General features: G+C 45.1%; 1 protein-coding gene across 1 annotated transcript in view; it reads left to right on the top strand.

Moving 5' to 3' along the window:
• The window catches only part of SUCLG2 (succinate-CoA ligase GDP-forming subunit beta), a 197,488-nt gene that overhangs the window by 65,150 nt on the left and 111,246 nt on the right, over positions 1-21,092 (top strand). The window contains exons 3-7 of the mRNA XM_044302167.1: positions 5,575-5,674; positions 7,353-7,443; positions 10,845-10,997; positions 12,227-12,316; positions 18,559-18,655. Of these exons, the coding sequence (XP_044158102.1) occupies positions 5,575-5,674; positions 7,353-7,443; positions 10,845-10,997; positions 12,227-12,316; positions 18,559-18,655 (531 nt within the window). The remainder of the gene's footprint in view (positions 1-5,574; positions 5,675-7,352; positions 7,444-10,844; positions 10,998-12,226; positions 12,317-18,558; positions 18,656-21,092) is intronic.

Genomic DNA, 21,092 nt, shown 5'->3' with positions numbered 1-21,092 from the left:
GATTTTTATTTATTTTTTATATGTAGTCTTTATGCTTAAATAGACACTCTGTCCATCTGTCCTATTAGCGTTTTGCCAAGGATGGGGGGGGGTGTCAATAAGTTGCAGAAGGCCTTTTTGTGATAAATCCATCAGACTGGGTATCTGACTGCTCGTTCTCCTGTCCCTCTGTTCTCCCCTGAATGATCCTCTAAGCTGGTTTATGCCCGTATCAAAGCATTACTTTGATTTGGCCTTAAAGGGAATCTGTCACCTGCTTTTACCATTTTAAGCTGTCACCATCGCCATGTTCACTAAAGTACCTTATTTCCTGCAGTCTTCTTCTTAGTTTATTTTGATTAAAAAAAGCCCTTTTTATGATATGCTAATGAGGCTCCAAGGTGCCCAGAGGGGCGTTTTTTTCCTCTGGTGCCCAGTGACGCCCCCCTGCAGTGCCCAGCCCGCCTTAATTTGAATCCCAAGAACGCCTCCTGATCCTCAAATAACCTCCCACAGCCCCGGCAAATGGTTCCCCCCCCCCCGCCCCACGTCATCGTCTACCTTCTAGAAATGCCCCGTCCTTCTTCCTGTCGGCGGTCAGAAATCTCGCGCAGGCGCAGTACCGCCTGCGGCCTGCGCGATAATCAACCTCCTCAGGGCAACAGCCTCAAAAGTCTCCCTGGGCATGTGCCGAGCCCAGTGATGTAATCTGAGCACTGTTGCCCTGAGGAGGTTGATGATCCCGCAGGCGGTACTGCGCCTGCGCGAGATTTCTGACCGCCGACACAGCGTTCGTTTTTTTTTTTGTTTTTGTTTTTTTTTTGCCACCATAGACAAATGCAAACAAAAAAAAAAAATGCCTGAGGGATCCTAAATTGGCTTAGAAGAACATTCTGGAGAAGATAGTGACTGAGAACAAAGCAGTCAGGCACCCAGTCTGATGGATTTATCACAGAGCAACTTTCTGCAGCTGGTTGCATAGTGTGAAACATATAAGCTGCAGAAGCCAAACGGTGCAACATTTTTAATAAAAACCTACAGAATGATTTAAAGGGGTTTTCCGAAACTTTAATACTGATGACCTATCCTGAGGATAGGTCATTAGTATCTGGTCGGTGGGGGTCCGCTGATCTGCTGTTTGAGAAGGCAGAGGCGCTCGCAGTAGCGCTGCGGACTTCTCGCAGCTTTCCCTAGGCCAACGGGTTCATTGGTCACATGACCTAGACAAAGCTCAGCCCCATTCAAGTGAACGGGCTGAGCTCCCATACCAAGCGTAACCGCTATACAATATACCGCTCTGTGCTTGGTAGGCATAGAGAAGACCGCGGCGCTTACAGGAACCCACAAACAGCTGGAGGTCCTGGGTATCGGACTCCCACCGATCAGGTGGTGATGACCTATCCAGAGGTTAGGTCATCAGTGTTAAAGTCTTGGAAAACCCTTTTAAAGCCAAAAATACATGTAAATCAATAGTAATACAACAAATGGCACCAAAGGTGTCCACAATGTTTAAAGATGTGTACTGTACGCTGGTTTGAGTCAGATCCGAATCAGGATAAATTTGATTCACTGCAAAGCTGAATTTTCTCGTGCTTCACGGTAGCGAATCTATTTAAGCTCAAGTAGTGTAAAAAAACAACAAAAAAATAAGTTACCTGATCCATTTGCGCACGATGGGCTGGCCGCCGCCATCTTTCTTGAATATCTCGGCCGAAATCCTGTGCGGTGTGACGTATGATGGGCCACGCAAAATTTCGCACAAGACCTTCAAGCAAGATGGCCGCGGCCGGCCCGTCGCAAGTAATTGGATCAGGTAAGTAGTAGTAGTATTATTATTTATTTATTTAATTTTTTTATTTTTATTATTTTACACTGTTACTTATATCAGATGCTGTGATCATACACCAAGGGGAGAAACAGAGCTGGATCGCACATCCGGATGCTATGCTTTGATCTAATAAAACTCGCTTCTCAGCGCAATATATAGTGTACAGCCCCCAATGCTGCATGCGGTAAAAAGAGGCATTAGTGTACATTTTGATCAAAAGGCATTAGCCCACTCACCACGCCAAGGTCACCTCTAATAGCGGGACCTACTCTGAACTAGGCGCAGCATGGCGCGGTGACGACTCAGCACTTTTCCAGTAAGCGGCGGGACCCAGGAGTCAAACAGCAACCCTGCTATCTGACAATGCCCCCACAGCACGGGGTTCCACCGACCCACCAGCACAGCGCCATGAAAACAAAGGCCACCACGCAGTACTGCACCATCTGAACAGTTGTCTAACACATGTCCAATGCTATCAGGAACTCCAGCGAAAAGCTGGCGGGTCCATACTCACTCATGATGCTGATCAGATGCTGTGATCATGTTTGGGGGTGCAATGACTGGGAGCAGTGCAATCTCCCGCTACTAACAATAAAATGCGCTTCTTGACTAAGTAGTTAATCCCGAAACATATTTTTTTTTTTAGGCGAAGCAGGAGAATCGACTTTATGAAAACGTCACTCATCACTAGTTAGTCAAGGACAGTTTAGGCTAAATGCACACGATCAGGATTGAGTGCAGAAAATCCGCACCGTAGGTCACGCACATTGTATTCTAATAGAATTTGAAATTCTCATGTACGCGATGTGGATTTTTTTTCTGGGCAGATTTTGACCTGCGATGCGGATTTTAAAATCTGCAGCATGTCAATTTATTTTAATTTTCCTGACTGGATTTTCTCCGTTCACTTAGTAAAACCCGCATCCAATCCGCATGTAAATCCGCACCAACCGCGCATGGTCCGCATGGATTTCCCTGTGAACACCTGCGCATTCTCCGTACATAAATCCTGAACGTGTGCATGTACCCTTAAGTTGAACTTTTGCAATGCAGTTCTTTTTTTTTATATATGCATTTAGTTGCTTCTTTTTTTCGATACTATAATGTGTGAACACAGCTTGTAACTTTTTACCAAATTTCCATGTTGTATTTGCTAATCTTAAGTGTATTTTGCTTCCTTCTGCTCAGCTTTGCTGATATTTTGACCTCAGCATTTCTCTGTTGCTTTGTAAAATCTACAGGGACTGTGAAGAGTGTAGACTCGTTGTTGTGGCTTTATTTTTATTTTTTTAGTTACCGTCTGATTAGCGGCGCAATCTGTTCATATAATGTATAGTCAGCTGTGATTGTTGATCCCGATTCCTGTCTTCCATTGAACTGAAAAGCTTTGACGAAAATAAATTATCCAGTACACGTCTTTAGGCTTTTAATGGCTCAATGAACCGGTGTCTAATTTCTTTGTATGAAGAATTTGCTTCCGCTGAACGGGCCGAGGAACGTGTGATTGGAACATAATTTTATCCTGTGTTTTAAAGAAGTCGGATAGCTAACATTTGTCTGTAGTAACTCAATTTGTACTGTGGCTGGGATATTTCCATAAAAAATCCATTATGCCCTTTGCAATTTTTGTAGACGGTACCTAAGAGAGTAGAGCCGTATCATTGCAACTAAAATTACATTTTCTACTAGAGAACATTTTCTCGTAATCCCGTTAGGGAATTTGAACAGTGAAAGAATATAAATATATATAATAAGAAAATAAAAAAATGAAAATGATTTGTTCTCTGATATTTAAGCAAATAAGAATTGGTGACAGAGAGGAGCAAATGGACCAATGTTAAAAAAGAAGGAAAAAAAAAAAAGGAATAAATCTCCTAAATGAAATTTAAGTAATCATTTTGCCCAGAAGGCAAAAAGTACCTACGTTGGTTGTCGCTTTGGAGGCATCGATCGTAACGGCAGGTCGAACATTTATATAATAAGGGTTCACGCTTATTGGTAGAGTTTGTTCTTATACATGTCTTGAAATGTTACTTTGTTTTTCTCTGCTATTCATTATAGTGATGTGTCTTTTATGTTATGCTGTAAATAGTGGGCGAGAAAAAACTGAAACTGGAATTATATTAGTTTTTGGCAAAAACTTTCAGAATGTATGATACTTGGATGGTTCTTTCCGATAAACTGAAACTTCAAGACATCAAATAAAGATATTGACTAGAAGTAGTTAAAGTGGTTATCCAAGACTTAAAAAGACCCCGACCCATGGTGGGGTTCATACTGTCTTGGTCCCCGCCGCTGGGTTTTGGTCCTCTCTGCAGCTCCGCAATGCTGTGGCATCAACATCCTGTTAACGGGCCCCACGTGACCATTGAAGCCGATTACTGGACCCAGCGGTGACCAGTCACCCATGTGGTGTGTGATCCAGTAGCGTGCCGCATGGGTGATAGGTCACCGCTGGGGGCCAGTGATTGGCTGCAGTGGTCATGTGGAGCCCGTCAAAATGATGATGAAGTCAGAGTGTTGTAGAGCTGCAGTGATGGCCATGGTACAATGGAGCTGGAACCAAACCCCACCATGGGTTGGCCACTCTCTGAGGACTTTTTAAGTTTTTGATAACCCCTTTAAAGGGGATTTTAATTTACACTGTGAAAAGATCAGACGTCATATAGTATATGTCGGTCTCTTTCTAACAAAGCCAGAACCAGCCCTGCACCTCACATGGATCCAGAGATCTCCTCATTCTTTGCTCCAATTGCTCTGCTAGGTTCTCAATAGGCTGGCAGCTCAGGGGAGTGCCCTTTCTCAGGGGAGTGCCCTTTCTCAGGGGAGTGCCCTTTCTCAGGGGAGTGCCCTTTCTCAGGGGAGTGCCCTTTCTCAGGGGAGTGCCCTTTCTCAGGGGAGTGCCCTTTCTCAGGGGAGTGCCCTTTCTCAGGGGAGTGCCCTTTCTCAGGGGAGTGCCCTTTCTCAGGGGAGTGCCCTTTCTCAGGGGAGTGCCCTTTCTCCTGCAGCTCTCTCCCTGTAACTATCACAGCTTTTAACAGTAGATACAGCTGGTGCCAGTTGTAGGATGGAGCATGTGGAACCATTTCAGAGTAAACACCAGTGGGCACCCTTATAATAAAGCAAAGGGAGTATCTCACAACTGCAGCATATTTGTGACAAAGTAACTTACAAAAGTCACTAGATTTTTTATGCTGAATTATAGTAAAATAATATTTAATTGTGCGCACACACACACACACACACACACACACTGTCTGGTAGGGGTGATCTTGCTTACCTGGCTTGTAAAAATCTGTAGACATTCCTAAAAAAAAAAAAAAAACAACAACAACATTTGATTCTTTTTGCAAATGAGCACTTTAGTGCACCAAAGGGTGGAGTCTAGCCCCTCAGTGCACCTTGTCTTTCCTGTGCTGGCCACGTCCCTTGATGCACTGAACTCCTTATTTATCTAAAGAATAAAAGTCTTTTTTTTTTCTCTGAAACACGGCAACAAATTTTCACAAAACGGGCATCATTTTTTTACTCAGCAGGATCAATCCTACAGAAGTTTCTGTATAATACGCAATAAATCTTATTAGTCCTTTTTATGCCTCGTTGCATCGGTTGGCCTGTGTTTATAGGTGAGAACCCAAGATGAGTTATTTTTTTAAGGTAAATTTTATGGAGGTGATTTTCCAAACCTACAAATGGTGGTGGGGGAGGGGTATGTTTGCCTATGTAACCTTATCGTTAAATGTTCAAATATATTTATTTTTCTGCAGAGGCCCGAGAAATAGTTTTAAAAGCCCAGATCTTGGCTGGAGGGAGAGGTAAAGGTGTGTTTGACAGCGGACTGAAAGGTGGAGTCCATTTAACTACCGAGTAAGTTTTTGGTTCTGTTTGTAGACGTCTGTACCGCTATGTACAGTACGTCTTAATGGCAGTATTGTGACTTGACTAAACACTCTTTCCGCCTGGTACCTAGTTGTTTTTCTTCTTAGTCTGTAATATTGGGAGGTGTATTACCGTGAATTCTGAGATCCAGGAATAAATAGGCTTAACACAGTTAGGGCTCATGCACACGAACGTATTTTCTTTCTGCTTCCATTCCGTTTTTTTTTTTAGTACCTGACCGTAGCCAGCAGCGCGTTTCTGACGATAATTTTCTTCCTGAAGGCCGATGCGGCTAAAGCTCAGAAAACGTTCTTTTATCCGCTGCCGGCGCGCTTCTCTAGTCATGCTTGAAGTCAAGGGGGCAGCGGCCTCTTTGCTTCAAGTCACGGTAACCACGCCCCCTTCCCTGCCCCTTCGCTGTTACTGACAGCGCTAATGCAGAGAGTTCTGTCAGTCACAGCGAAGGGGCGGGGAAGGGGGCGGGGTTATCTTGACTTGAAGCAAGGAGGCTGCCCCATTGACTTCAAGCATGACTAGAGAAGCGCGCCGGCAGCGGATAAAAGATTGTTTCCTGAGCTTTAGCCGCATCGGCCTTCAGGAAAAAAATTGTCGGAAACGGGCTGCTGGCTACTGTCAGGTACTGCTGGCGGCTTGGGATGGTTTTTGGAGGTGACAGGTTCCCTTTAAATCGGAGAAAAAAAAAAAATCTGATACAGAACAATGGATCAGTGAAAAAACGGACTGCAAAACAACAACGGTCATGTGCATGAGCCCTTAGGTATATAAAAAGTTTACTAAACTATGGTAAAAGATATATACAAGATGGCATACAGAGCTGTGGACAAATGAGCGAGCTCCCCATCGACCAGTTCCCAGTATGGCACCCGGCCGACGCCTCTATGGTTCAATAAGAGGTGATAGTAGCAAGACGCACTGATGATGTCTAAAATGGAGCTAACCTCTCTGTTACATGTCCAGATGTTTTCTAGCTTCCTAGCACCTCTTAGCCACTCCTTGCCCATGCTAAGGGTCTTCGCTGGGCAGTACGCTTGTATAGTTACTTCATACCTCAGGAACACCGGCAGATACCTAATACCACTAGCCAAGTACATTACACTACAAGGAATTAAAAGTTTTTTTTCCGCAACTTTAATACTGGTGACCTATCCTCAGGATAGGTCATCAGTATCTGATCGGTGGGGGTCCGACTCCTAGCTGTTTGAGAGAGCACCAGCGCTCCTGTTAGCGCCGCAGCCTTCTCTTTGCTCACCAAGCACAGCGCCGTACATTGTATAGTGGCTGTTCTTGGTATCACACTCAGCCCCATTCATTTGAATGGGGCTGAGCCGCACCTTGGCCATGTGACTGATGAACGTGTCGTCACTTGCTTAGGGAAAGCTGCGAGAAGCTGCATCGCTACTGCGAGCACCGGTGCCTTCTCAAACAGCTGATCGACGGGGGTCCCCACCGATCAGATACTGATGACCCATGCAGCGGATAGGTCATCAGTATTAAAAACCATTTTAAAATAAAAGAACCACTAAAATACCTTGCAACACAGGAGACATAGCGGTTACAATGATGCTTTGCAGCCTTTGTCTCGGGCTGTATTGTGTGCGTCTGCAAGATTTTCCAGCGTTCACTTATTTCTCTCTTTCTTTTGCAGCCCTAACAAAGTAGAAGTTCTTACAAAGCAGATGATTGGATACCACCTTTCCACAAAACAAACCTCTGAGGGCGGTGTCAAAGTTCATAAGGTATGGCACTGTGTTATTGCATCGCTCTGTAATACCGCACCTGATTACTGTATAATTTTTAAGGTAAACGGAGGTACAGTATCACCCCATAGATTTTTACATGTCCTAACTTTTGCGGTACGCACTGCGCCGTATCTTGAGGATTGACGACCCTTTCAAGTTAATGGGTCCGCATCTGTCATACGAGATTCACATGGCCTGCGCTCGTATATGGCGGAACAGCTGTTTGCGGTCCACAATACAGACACGAATTGCCTGTGGACCCTAAAATGTAGGGGGCCAGGAGAGTGAGGATTTTCAAAGGTCTCTTGCAGGTCTTTTTCTAGTCCGACCCCCTGCCCACCACCCCTGAGATCTCCAGGCTGTTTAGGAGGTTAAAGGTTACTGTCATGTTTTCATAAAAAAAATAAAAATAATAATGCATAAAGCAATTTTTCGTTTTTTCAGATACCACGGTTTTCCTTGAGTTTTTCCCTTAGTTACAGCTGTTTAAACCTTTACAATATGAGGACCTTCTCAAGATGGCTCCTCTGCCAGTTTTCTGAGGCCAAAACTGCTTTCCCTCACTTCACATACACACTTGCTGTAGCCAGCAGCTCCCTGCCAGCCAATCGGATTGGATTACTGAGACACGCCTCCTCACTCTGAAGCCTAATCCAGGCATGCTGTGTGAAGGACCGCCCCTCTGTCTTCTTAGGGTACTTTCACACTTGCGTTGTTGGATTCCGGCAGGCAGTTCCGTAGATCCGGCAATCTGTATGCAAACGCATACCATTTGTAGACGGATCCGGATGCGGATCCGTCTCACAAATGCAATGTAATACCGGATCCGTCTCTCCGGTTTTCATCCAGAAAAACTGATCTGGTATTTATCTTTTTCGCATTTTTAAAGGTCTGCGCACGTTTTTTCCGGAACACTTGTGGCCGGATCTGGCATTAATGCATTTAAATGGAAAATAATGCCGGCATTCCGGCAAGTGTTCCGGAATTTTGGACGGAGAAAATCCCGCAGCATGCTGCAGTATTTTCTCCGTCCAAAAACCGTACAGAACGGATTGCTCTCCATTCAGAATGCATTAGGATACATCTGATCAGTATTTTTCCGGTATAGAGCCCCTAGGACGGAACTCAATACCGGAAAAGAATAACGCTAGTGTGAAAGTACCCTTAGCCAGAGACAGACCAGCCCTAGCAACGTTCTTTTAAGGGAGCGGTGGAAAGGGACAAAGGACATTAATGAAAGCTGTTATTATAAAGTAATTACAGATCTTTTGACAATCATTGACAGACTTACTCAGGTATACATGCCTAGCTGTAATAAACTGGCAAATAAGAAAAAAATATGACAGTTACACTTTAATAATAATCCAAAAAAGTTGTATTTTCCATTGCAGAATTTCTTCTAAGATATCTCCCATTGTCCTCACGTTTGATCTGGAATAATTAAGTTTTTTTTGCAGGAATGTAAAATACAGTGTGATGACTGCCGAACACTTCACTGTTGCCCCCTTTGCTGTGCTTTAGCAAAAAAAATACACCTCAGCGAATTGCAAGACCCAAGTAATTAATGAGCCGCTCTCTCGGCTTTTGGCAGGCGTCCACGTTCCCGCTACTGTAGGAAACACTTTTCTTTAAATGTAGAAAACAAAAGACGTCAAGTGATGGTAAAACTGGCCTCATTATGCTGCGTGTTTAACTGCACCTCTGCGCCTTTATATAGGAGGCAGAGGAACTTGCTTCATTAGTCTATAATTAGCATCTTTCATTGCCGAGGGGTGTAATTCTTCAGTGCCGGCGGTGCAGACATGGAGGGACAGCCGCATCCAGGTATGAAATCTCAGGCAGATGACATATCAAGGGCTCATATTTTTGGACGAAATTGTCTTTAAAAGTGAGCCTGTCCAATATGTGGCCACCATGTTGCAGGGCAGGAGAAGCTGAGCAGATTGATATACAGGTTTATGGAAAAAGAAAAATTGTAACTAGTAATTTATTGATTTAAACCCCTTCTCGCTCTGTGCTTATGAGTCCAGTGGGAAGAGTCCTCATGACTGTCAGTCACTGATTAGGTCCACCCTCTGGACTCATAAGTCTACAGTGAGCAAGAATTTTGAAGAGTCTCTGTTAGCCCTATTAAATCAAGTATATTGCCTGTTAGGATTGATCATGGAAACTTTGGGGGTCATATATTAAGACCGGCATTTTGGACGCCGTCTTTAAAACCCTTATACCTGGTGGTAGATCCGCCGGAGTTATGAAACGGCGCCGGCGTCTTTATAACTTTGGCTGATCCACCGCTGCTTTTAAATGTAAGAAAGCTTCCAAACTGTCTTATTATTTAGACCAGGCATCCTCAAACTGCGGCCCTCCAGCTGTTGCAAAACTACAACTCCCAGCATGCCCAAACAGCCTACAGGTATCAGCCTACAGCAGGGCACTGTGGGAGTTGTAGTTTTACAACAGCTGTAGGGCCCCAGTTTGAGGAAGCCTGATTTAGACCTTTTGCTATGCCTGAACAGGAGTAGAAAATGGTAAATGAGACTGGCCCGCCCGCCCGCCAACGCCAAGTCCACTTTTAGACCTGGCCCGTGGAGAGAAAAGTCGGAGATTGCGGCGCAACTAACCGTTGCACCGCAAATTGGAACCTGAAATACACCTAATATAGTAGGCGTATAGCAATAATATAAATGATCCCCATATCTTTCTTGTCTCTGTAGCTTGCAGCATTGGGTAGATATCATCACTTTTATATTTATGCAAATTAGGCAGTTTGAGCACCGAAGTGCTGACGTAGCTCTTGGAGCACTGCTACACCCCTCAGTGCTCAGTACACTCCCCTCTCCCAGTAGTGCGCTCCGCTCCTGTGTGGAGAGGAGCACAGCTGCTGGGAGGGTCGTAAGGTAGGTATTCTCCCCTCCCCGCACAGCACTCACTCCCTTGAATCCCTACAGTACATTAGCAAAATCATGTATTCCTAGTGGATTGTGAGTCACAGCTAAGGCACCATTAGGCAGGGCATTTAGCCCTGTCAATCAAAAGGGAGGTGGGAGTGTACTAAGCACTGAGGGGCGTAGCTTTAGTGGTGCTCCAGGAGCTAAACCAGCCCCTCGGTGCTCCAAATGCCTAATTTGCATGAAGATAAGTGATGATATCTCCACAAAGCTCCAAGCTATAATGATAAAGGCATCAGCCATCTTGGATGCTGCTTGGACATGGAGCAGTAAGAAATCAAAAGAAAATGTAAAAAAAAAATTCTTATGTAATTTTTTTCCATTTTAAAGAACTATTCTTTCCAGCACATCAGCGGAGACCTGTGTCATTATAGCAATTACAGCTTAAAGTCGTGGTTAGTTGCTGACTCAGGATGGCTTGGATTTTAATTGAAACGGTTAATGTTTTAGGTGATGGTGGCGGAGGCCCTGGATATCTCAAGAGAAACTTATTTAGCAATTCTAATGGACCGTGCATGCAATGGACCCGTGCTTGTGGGCAGCCCTCAAGGTGGAGTTGACATTGAAGAAGTAGCTGAGAAAACGCCAGAGCTTATCTTTAAGGTAAGTTTTTATTCATGCTGTGCCTCCTCCAAATAGAATGCGTGATACTGCCGTGTCCCCTTCTTTCCCAGGGAGCCTGGAAATTCCTGTCGCATTAATCCATAATTTTAAAGAGGTTTTCCGGTCTTCTGATTGATTGACCTATCCTCAGGATAGGTCATCGGTATCCAATCTGTAGGGATCCGACACTCGGCACCAGCACCGATCAGCTGCCCCGTGCAGCCTCTGGCACTGGACCTAGCACTTTGATTGGAACAGGAAGCGCAGCTCCATTCAAAGTGTAGTGGCCGTGCGGGGTTACTGCACCTCCATTGACTTGAATAGGAGCTGAGCTGCAGTAACCAGAAGGGGCCACTAAACTTTGAATGGATCCAGAAGCACAGCTCCATTCAAAGTGCCGCTTCTAGCATCGGAGGCTGATAGAATAGCTGATCGTGGAGGTGTCGGACCCCTATCGATCAGATACTGATGATCTATCCATAGGATAGGTCATCACTATCAGGAGCTTGGAAAACCCCAGGGTAGCTCAATTCTCATGTATCTAAAATATAAAATACTGCAAATTTGCAATAGTCAGAAATATTCAAGCAAACCCTCTGTAGGCTGATCCTGCAGAGAAAGTCCCTTCCAGATGTACCATACGACCGAATGCATATGATCAAGAAGAAGGGGACAAACTGAAGGGAGTAGGACTGCATGATCAGACTACACAGGATTTGTTTGTAGTCTGTAACCATGGCGATGCATAGGTCTCCGCAGGAGCTGTAAGCACAAAACAGTTGCTTTATTATTTATTTATTTTCCTTTTAGTTGCAGTTTTTTAGCCGTTCTCTTGTAGCTTATGACACATTTTCATTTGAAATTAATTGTAATAATGATGTTCGGTGCCAAAATAGAGGACCCCCATCACCCCCCGTAAGCATATTTTGTAATAACATTGCCGGGTCGTGGCATGAACACAGTGATAAGATTCCAGAGCCTGTCGGGAAGATTAGCTGCTAAATGTTTGTCAAAGCCATCTGGTCTGTAATTACAAGTGAAAAGTGGTGTCAGATTGTCTTGTCACCATGCCACCGACTTGTTGTGGAAGGGCTTCATTCAAAATCATGGTGACATAATTAAAATGTACCCTCTGGGCACCTGTTCCTGTTCTGATTTCTCGGGGCCGGGATGCATGTTAATTTTTTGATTTTCTTTGTGTCACTCTGTTTATTCTGTGTTTTTAAAAGGAAGAAATAGATATATTTGAAGGTATAAAGGACAGCCAGGCCCTGCGGATGGCCGACAATTTGGGATTCAAGGGACCTTTAAGGCAACAGGTGAGGAGAGCAGTTACTGTATTACCCTTGCTTGTCCTATGGCATGACCCGTAATGCATGCTGAATGGATATTTCATTGAGTAGTGCCCAGACACGATGCTAAATAGATGGGCATGTTCTTGGCATTGATAGATATGATCTATCTGGAAAGACTTTATGGCAAATGCGGGGCAAAAATGCAACTTCCATTAGTACCCCCTAGTGGTGACCGCAGACAGTAAGAATTTGTGGTGAGGGAGAAGATCATGAAGACATGGGAGATCACAGAAACCTCTAATCTCCGCTGTTGAATCCCTTGTATGTGGTGAGCAGATTGCGGCATACCTCAGTATTCCCAGCCATTTTCCTGACTTTTCGGGACAGCAGCATGAAGTGGAGCCCTGCGGGGACCCCGTCACTGTTGGATCAGCACCAGCGGGGTATCTGTGAGGTGAATATGTAAAGTCATAAATAATTTTAAAAAAACATTAAGGGCATCTGTCAGCAGATTTGTCCCTATGACACTGGCTGACCTGTTACATGTGCACTTGGCAGCTGAAGGCATCTGTGTTGGTCCCATGTTCATATGTGTCCGCATTGCTGAGAAAAATGATGTTTTGATGAACCTCTAGGAGCAACGGGGGCGTCGCCCTTACACCTAGAGGTTCTGCTCTCCCCATGCACTTTGACAGGGCCAGGTGTGAGGACACATTCACTGTCTGGTCTTGTCAATCAAAGTGCAGAGGATGCGGCAGTTGTAGAGAGAGCTGAGCCTCTAGGTGTAACGGCAACACCCCTGTTGCTCCTACTCCGCTCATTTGCATATATTACAACGTCATTTTTCTCAGCAATGCGGACACATAGGGACATGGGACCAACACAGATGCCTTCAGCTGCCAAGTGCACATGTAACAGGTCAGCCAGTGTCATAAGGACAGATCTGCTGACAGATGCCCTTTAATAAATATAAGAAAAAAGAAAAATAATGAATGCAATCAACATTTTGCATGTAAACAGCTGATTAAGGCCTCATGCACACGGCTGTGGCCATATTGCGGCTTGCATACAGTGGGTCCACAATACACGGGCACCGGCCGTGTGCACCCCGCATCACAGATGCAGACCCATTCACTTGAATGGATCCGCAATCCGGGAGATGCAGTGTGGTGCGGAACGGAAGCAAGGATCGGAAGCACTATGGAGTGCTTCCGTGGTGTTTCTGTCCGTGCCTCTGCACCGCAAAAAAATAGAACATGTTCTATATTTTTTACGGTGCAGACAGATCACGGACCCATTCAAATTAAATAGGTCTCGATCCGTCCTGGCCGCCGCACCGATGTTGCCCGTGCATTGGGGACAGCAAATTGCGGTCCCCAATGCACGGAACAACCGCAGAACAGCCGTGTGCATGAGCCCTAAAAGGCACAGTACCCACACACATATTGAGTGTCACCATATCTGTAACAATCTGTAACATATTTTGAGGTGATTGTTGAGTGGCATAAAAGATATATATTTTTTTTTAATCTAAATGAATAAAAATGAACTGCTAACCTATCGGTACCCAAAAATGGTACTAAAAGTAATGTAAGGGACGGCTTCCAGAATATCTCACCATTCATCCTCTGTAATCCCTCCTCCCTCCTGCTCCCATTTTGTCATCCTGGATAATGGGTGCTTCTGTGCAATTTTTTGCCATGTCAGTTTATTCGGTACAGATCTATAAACCGGTACTAAAGAAGGTGTACGCTACCCCCTGTCTGTGTCTGTGCTGGTACAAGTCCCGTCTCTTGGAGTGCCAGCAGTTCTACTAAAGGAATGGGCATTATGCCTCTGGTTTCATTTGGAGAGCAGATACAGGTTTTTTTTTTTTGCTATCTGATTCTGGACCAGGCAAAATTGTAACACGCTCCACTAGATTCCATATTATGGAGGTATTCTACCTAGAATCATTGCTTGTAAGGGAGCTTATACTGGCCATACAGGTATGGGAAAACATGGGAGCCATACAGCCTCTGTGAACAAGACTGTACTTAAACCCCCCACACATCAATAACCCAAGGATTATGACACCCAACAGGTCAACCTTAAACAATTGAAATCATAGAGCAGTTGGATGACAGATTCCAGGCGATGGCCGCATCTGCCGCTGCGTTTCAGCCTCCCCAGACCCGGAGTGAGACGTTCTCCTTCTGTGTATGTGTGTTTTATGTTTGTGCTTTTTTTTGCTTTGGGAATACGAATACAAATTTCATTGTTGGTAAAGAGGCGAGTATCGTCATCCTGACAACGCGCATTGCTCATCTTAAATGTGATTTAATATAGACACAGTGCGCCGCCGATAAGTGAGCGGCACCAGGTTTGTTTGATCTCGTCTGCCGTAGATCTGTCATTATTTATGTTTAAAGACCCGGAGTACATGTATTATGGATTATCACTGATTTTCTGCTTCTTCAGGCACAGTATTCAGAAATATTGCCATACTTATCTGAACAGGAGATATTTTCCAGACTGACTAGAACAGGGATGGCTGACCTGAGGCTCTGCAGCTGTTGCAAGACTACAACTCTCAGCATGCCCAGACTGCCTACAGCTATCAGCAGGGCATGGTGGGAGTTGTAGTTTTACAACAGCTGGAGAGCCATGCAGGTTGGCCATGCCTGGAACAGAACAAGACACCGATGTGTACATAGTAGAAGGTCCGTTTTACATCAGTCTGGGAAACATGCTATGTGTGATGACAGTGTTTCCCAGACCGAACACCCTGTGCCTCTGAGCATCCATAATCCAGCATTTTACAGACATTATGATCACTCGCTGTCCCCACTGGAACTCACTCAGTATGTCCTTGGAGTGTGGGAGAACACACAAACTCCATGCAGATGTTGCCCTTGATGAGATTCGAACCTAGGACCCCAGGGCTGCAAGACACCAGTGCTAACCACTGAGCCAACATACTGCCTCATAATGGCTTATGATGCTGCGAGTACAGTACAGTAGTACCCCAACAGTAACTCACAGCATCATCAATGATTATGATGCTGTGAGTTCGGGGCAAAGAAACTCCACTGAGCCACCGTGCTGCCCCATAGTAACTTATGATGCTGCGAGTTCCTACCTGACTACGGGTCTACTGTCCTATACTCATATTATGCCGTGAGTGCAGTATGGCAGAACCACAGCAGTAACTCGCAGCATCATAAATCATGATGCTGTGAGTCCCGGTGAAAGGGCTAATGTTCGGTCCAGGATATGCAGCTGTCAAACGGAAGCGTGTTTCCTGTACCGAACGTGCCCATGTGAAACTGGCCTAACAATTACTCTAAAAATACCCTTAGAGATTTCTGACTTGTGAGTGATTGAACTCTTAAGGGAACATCCACAGAGAATGTGTTTTTTGTAGGTTCGTGACAAATCTACATCAAAATGCGGATGTGGACCTTGATGCCAGTTTTCCGGAAATCTGCTGCAGCATAAATCTTAACTCTGTGTCCAAACAGTGGATGAAGCAGCTCCGCGTGCCTGAGAGCAGTAAATCCCAGCATCTACTGACACTACCATGAGCTGCCCATAGAAATAAACTAAGCTCAATATCCCTCTAGGCCTCTGATGGCTGACCTCCGGCACTCCAGCTGTGGTAAAACCACCACCCCCAAGATGTACACTTGCTTAGCTGTTCTCAGAACTCCATAGAAATGAATGAAGCATGCTGGGAGTCGTAGTTTTAACACAGCTGGAGTGCCGGAGGTTAGCCATCACTGATCTAGGCCGATGGTCTCCAACCTGTGCCTCTCCAGCTGATGCAAAACTACATCTCCCAGCATGCTCTGACCGCCCACGGCTGGGAATTGTGGTTTTGCACCAGCTGGAGAGCCACAGGTTGGAGACCGCTGATCTAGGCTCTCTGTAGGAAACTCTCAAAGGCGCCTTCGTAGCTCCTATATGCAGGACAAGCCAGAAACGGTAGACAAACTGGAATTACTTTTCTTGTTCAGTAGAAAAGTCGATTTTGATTGACAGAGGGTTGAGCTTCCAATTTTCTTTCAAAAATGTATTTACAGGGCTGCAAAAAAAATAAAGATTCTGGATGGCTGACAGCCTGGCCTAGCATTTTATTACTGTACTGTTCACAACCCCTTTAGCGTGAGCTCTGTACCAAACTTCTTGTTATGACTGGTAAATGGCTTTTTAGCCTTGCATCTAAAGCAGCTCCCTTCACCATTCTATGAAACACCATTAAGTTTTATTACAGAGGTTCCTGCAGCAGCAGAATATCGTTCTTCTTCTTTGGTTTTATCCGATACAGTAAGAAAATAAATTGAACCGCTAGAAAAGTCCATCAGACCGAAAATCAGTCAAAATGAGCAACCTCAGTCAAAACGAGCAACTGTCTCTTCTACTGCACAAAGCCATAGACTGGTACATGGTGATGAGGTCTTCCTCACTGTGGCATTTTAGGATTAGACCATCATGGGTCAAGATCTCCACATCCTTTACATAGTTCCCAGTTTGTGGATCTCAACTGATTTCTTTTACCTTGGATATAAATATATAGGGCATATGGAGATATAGGCACCCGTACCCTTTCAATGGAGTGTCTGGGTGGTATTTCCCACGACCCAGCAGGTGTGAACCCACTGTGCAACGTGACCAACCTCCGCCAAGGGCGTTGACTAAGTGAACCCTCGTTCTACCCTGATGGTGGGAATAGACTTTGGCGAGGGGAACACCAGGTCACCACCTCTTGAGGAGGATTGGCACACGAGGCCGCTTGACCAGGCAAACCAGGGGTTACCCCCTTCCCACCGCTACGATGTCTCTGTGCCCTAATAGGGTGTATGAACTGGGGTTGTCGTCATGAGACCGCCACCCCCCTCAATCAGACGCTTGAAGAGACCGCTGTGCTAAGCGAGCCCCGCACCCTCTTCCTAGGCCAGTGACGTCACGTTCGTTGGTCACATGACCTAAGCGCTCTCAGTCCTATTCAAGTGAGCTGCAATACCAAGCACAGCCACTATACAATGGACGGAACTGTGCTTGGTAAGCTGCAAGGAGGCCATGGCTCAGCACCGTAGCTTCTTCAATGATCTGATCGGAGGGGTGCTAAGCTTTGGAACCCCACCAGTCACATACTGTCAACCTATTCTGAGGATACGTCATCAGTAACACTAGGACAACCCCTTTAAACAATTGTTGGCTGAATGTGTCGGGACTGACTGTCCGTGTAATGTCTATGGGAGTGTCCCAACTTTCCCCAGACAGCGGGTTGGATTTTAGCTGGCCGATTCTTTTGTTAGGGAGATAAGCGGTGCCGGACATCACTAGCAGCAGCTTTCTCCAGGGGCAATCGCGCGTGGTTATGGGGTGGATGATGTCAGGGGAGAGAGAGATTGAGAGCGTTGCGTTTGAATGCCCGATCCTCCTGTTTTCCTGCGAGATGGGCGGCTGGCAGAAGTGTCTGACATTGCTTTTCCCTCTCCCCACTGAAAACGCATGCAGTCTGGACCTAGCCGAGAGTGCATGTGAGAGGCAGGAGATGTAGCTGTTGGCCAAACGAGCCATTGAAGATGTTTATCTGTGTGTTGACTAAACAGCATATTAAATCCCTTCGTAATATTACATTAAAGGGGTTATCCTATAAATAATATAAAAAATGAAAATCATACATCATATAGTGCATGACAATCTCTTTCTAACAAAGCTAGAACCAGCCCTGTACCTCACATGGAACCAGAGATCTCCCCATTCACTGCTCCAATTGTTCTGCTAGATTTATTTCACGCTGTGAGCTTAGGGGCCGTTTCCTTTCTCAGGGGCGTCTCCTTTCTGCTGCATCTGGTGGCATTTGAAGGATGGAACTAAGCATGTGCTTCCATCTCAGTCAGCAGGACACAGAAATAAAAAAAAGAGCAAACAGCAGGTGGCGCTATACAGATACATTTTGTTGAATAGCTCAGCAGCTATAATACATTTTTAATTACATGCAAATATTCCGATCCAAGCGCTGGTTTCAAAAATTGTAGAGTATTTTTCGGGGTACGACTCCTTTTAGGCTGTAATTAATGCTGCGGACTAACCTTCACCTCAGTGCGGTCTTGTATGGCGGCTGAGAGGTACAATGAATCTTAAAAGCGTTATTTGTCATTCTTCTTGAATACTCATTTGCAAAGCTTCCAAGTTTGCGATAGAAGAAGTTTTAATATTTCATGTAATGCTCATCGTCTTCCGCGCCGACCTCAGCCTTGTAATTGTTGTGTTCGCAGGCCGCCGACCAGATCAAGAGACTGTACGAGCTTTTCCTGAAAGTCGACGCTACGCAGGTCGAAGTCAATCCCTTCGGTGAAACTCCGGAAGGACAGGGTAAGAAAAATAAATAAAAAATTACTGTAATTGTCTTTTTTCACCATCCTCAACATCCTCATCGCTTGGTGCATTGGCGTCACCAAGCACAAGGGTTCTCGTATAATACGTCCAGAGTCGCTGGTGGACGGAGGCCGTTTATCAAGTTCAGACTGCTTATTTATTTTTTTTAAAGAGGACCTGTGCCCGCTCCTGACATGCCTGTTTTAATAGCTTGATGCATTCACAATGTAATAACAATTCTGGAGCATCTATTCTTATGGCTCTATCGTGTATCATTCCTTTATTATTACTACTAGAAGTTATGAATTAATTGCTAGCAGTCTGCAGTAAGGGTACAGAGGGGAGGTAACCAGTTGGGGGCGTGTCCCTGCACAGACTGACTATCCAATCAGTGCTGTCATTTTGAGACTGTGCAGGCACACCCCCCCAACTGGTTACCTCCCCTCTGTACCCTTACTGCAAACTGCTAGTAAATTATTCATAACTTCTAGTAGAAATAATAAAGGAACAGCACAACATCGAGCCATAAGAATAGATGCTCCAGAATTATTATTACATGGGGAATGCATGAAGCTATTTAAAAGGGACCCATCATCTCATTTCTCATTTTAGTAAATTTTGGAGCACTTTTTCTTATGACTGTCCTTTGTTATTTTTCCTGGAAATGTATGGATAAATTGGCAACTGGGCACTAGATTTCTGCTTGTCAATTGGTGGGTATGGGGGGGGGTGGGGTTCCCTTCACACTTTGTAAGTGCAGACTGTAGAGGGACACACTCTGTTGGTAATAGAAATGGCAAACCCCAGTTTATACATTTCCAGGAGGAATAACAGGGGAACTGTATCACTGCAATGCAGTTTTTCCAGTATGGTAATGACGTGGCTGTCTTCATCTCCTTTACCATTGCATGGGAATATACCCCAAATTGTCCCCATTACACCCAAAGAGTATCATGCATTAACCCTTAGAATAGGACGAGGGCATCAAACTGTTGCCTCTTTGCTGCCATGCATGCAGTAGCTTCTCTGCGCCCCCTTTGTCAGAGCTTTGACTGGGTTATCTGGACCTGCAAAATTGGTGGCCTATCTTAAGGCTGGCCATACACATTAGTGCGTTTGGCCAACACCACACATGCACTCTCAGCCGGGCATACATGTGTCTAAACGGGGAGAAAGCTGCTGCCAGTTGCATCTGGCATCACAATGAGTTGAAAACCACCTACCCGATCTTTATCTCCCCATAGATCTACTGTCGGGGAAGAGTCGGGGCACCCCCATACACATTAAATGGTTGTCAGTCATTTTTCTAATGTCTATGGTCAGCTGTAGTGCAGTCCGACCGGCTGAGCTCTGCTCCCGCTTTAATATTTACCAGGCACAGCGCCTTTCTTCTAGAAGTGGCTGTTTATGATATTGCAGCTCAGAGCAAATGGGACTGAGCTGCAGTATCGGGCACGGCCACTACTAAAGGTACGGCGCTCCCTGGAGCGACATAGCCCTTTAATCAGGAGTCCCACCGATCTAATATTGACGGTCTGTCTTATAGATAGGCCATCAGTTTTGTATTATCAGACAACTCCTTTAAAGGGATTGATGTAAACATGATGTCTTTCTAACAAAGCTAGAACCAGCCCTGTACTTCACATGGATCCAGAGATCTACCCATTCATTGCTCCAATTGCTCTACTAGATCAAGCTGGCAGCTCAGGAGGCGTGTGTCCTTTCTCAGGGTGTGTGTCCTGCTGCAGCTCTCTCCATGTCACAGCTCAGGGGGTGTGTCCTGCTGCAGCTCTCTCCATGTCACAGCTCAGGGGGTGTGTCCTGCTGCAGCTCTCTCCAGGTCACAGCTCAGGGGGTGTGTCCTGCTGCAGCTCTCTCCAGGTCACAGCTCAGGGGGTGTGTCCTTTGATAGTGGGCATGTCCTTTCTGCTGCAGACATCTCCCTGTTACTGCTTCTAACCGTAGATGTTGCTGGTGGCAGTTGAAGGATGGAACTGAGCAATTGCGACCACCTCAGTAGGTGGACATGCACATTACTATAGAGATTAAACACCAGGGGGTGTCATTATGATTGAGAATAATTTTTTTACAATTGAAACCTTTTAACAGAAAGTAAATAACAAAAGTCACTCATTTTTCATGCTGAATTATATTAAAATAACATTTAATGGTGGCACAACCCCTTTAAGTGAAGGTACCCATGAAACCTTTGGAGCATATACTCGTGTACGGAATTGCATGTGCGGCAATTACCTGATGTGTCACAATCGATATATTTGTGACCTTTAAAGGGGTATTCCGGTACAGGGAGTGCAGAATTATTAGGCAAGTTGTATTTTTGAGGATTAATTTTATTATTGAACAACAACCATGTTCTCAATGAACCCAAAAAACTCATTAATATCAAAGCTGAATATTTTTGGAAGTAGTTTTT

This window comes from Bufo gargarizans, chromosome 7 (assembly GCF_014858855.1).
Source record: "Bufo gargarizans isolate SCDJY-AF-19 chromosome 7, ASM1485885v1, whole genome shotgun sequence".
In the NCBI taxonomy this organism is placed as follows: domain Eukaryota; kingdom Metazoa; phylum Chordata; class Amphibia; order Anura; family Bufonidae; genus Bufo; species Bufo gargarizans.
Note: the sequence above shows the minus strand (reverse complement) of the source record. Positions and strands in the feature narration are given on the sequence as shown.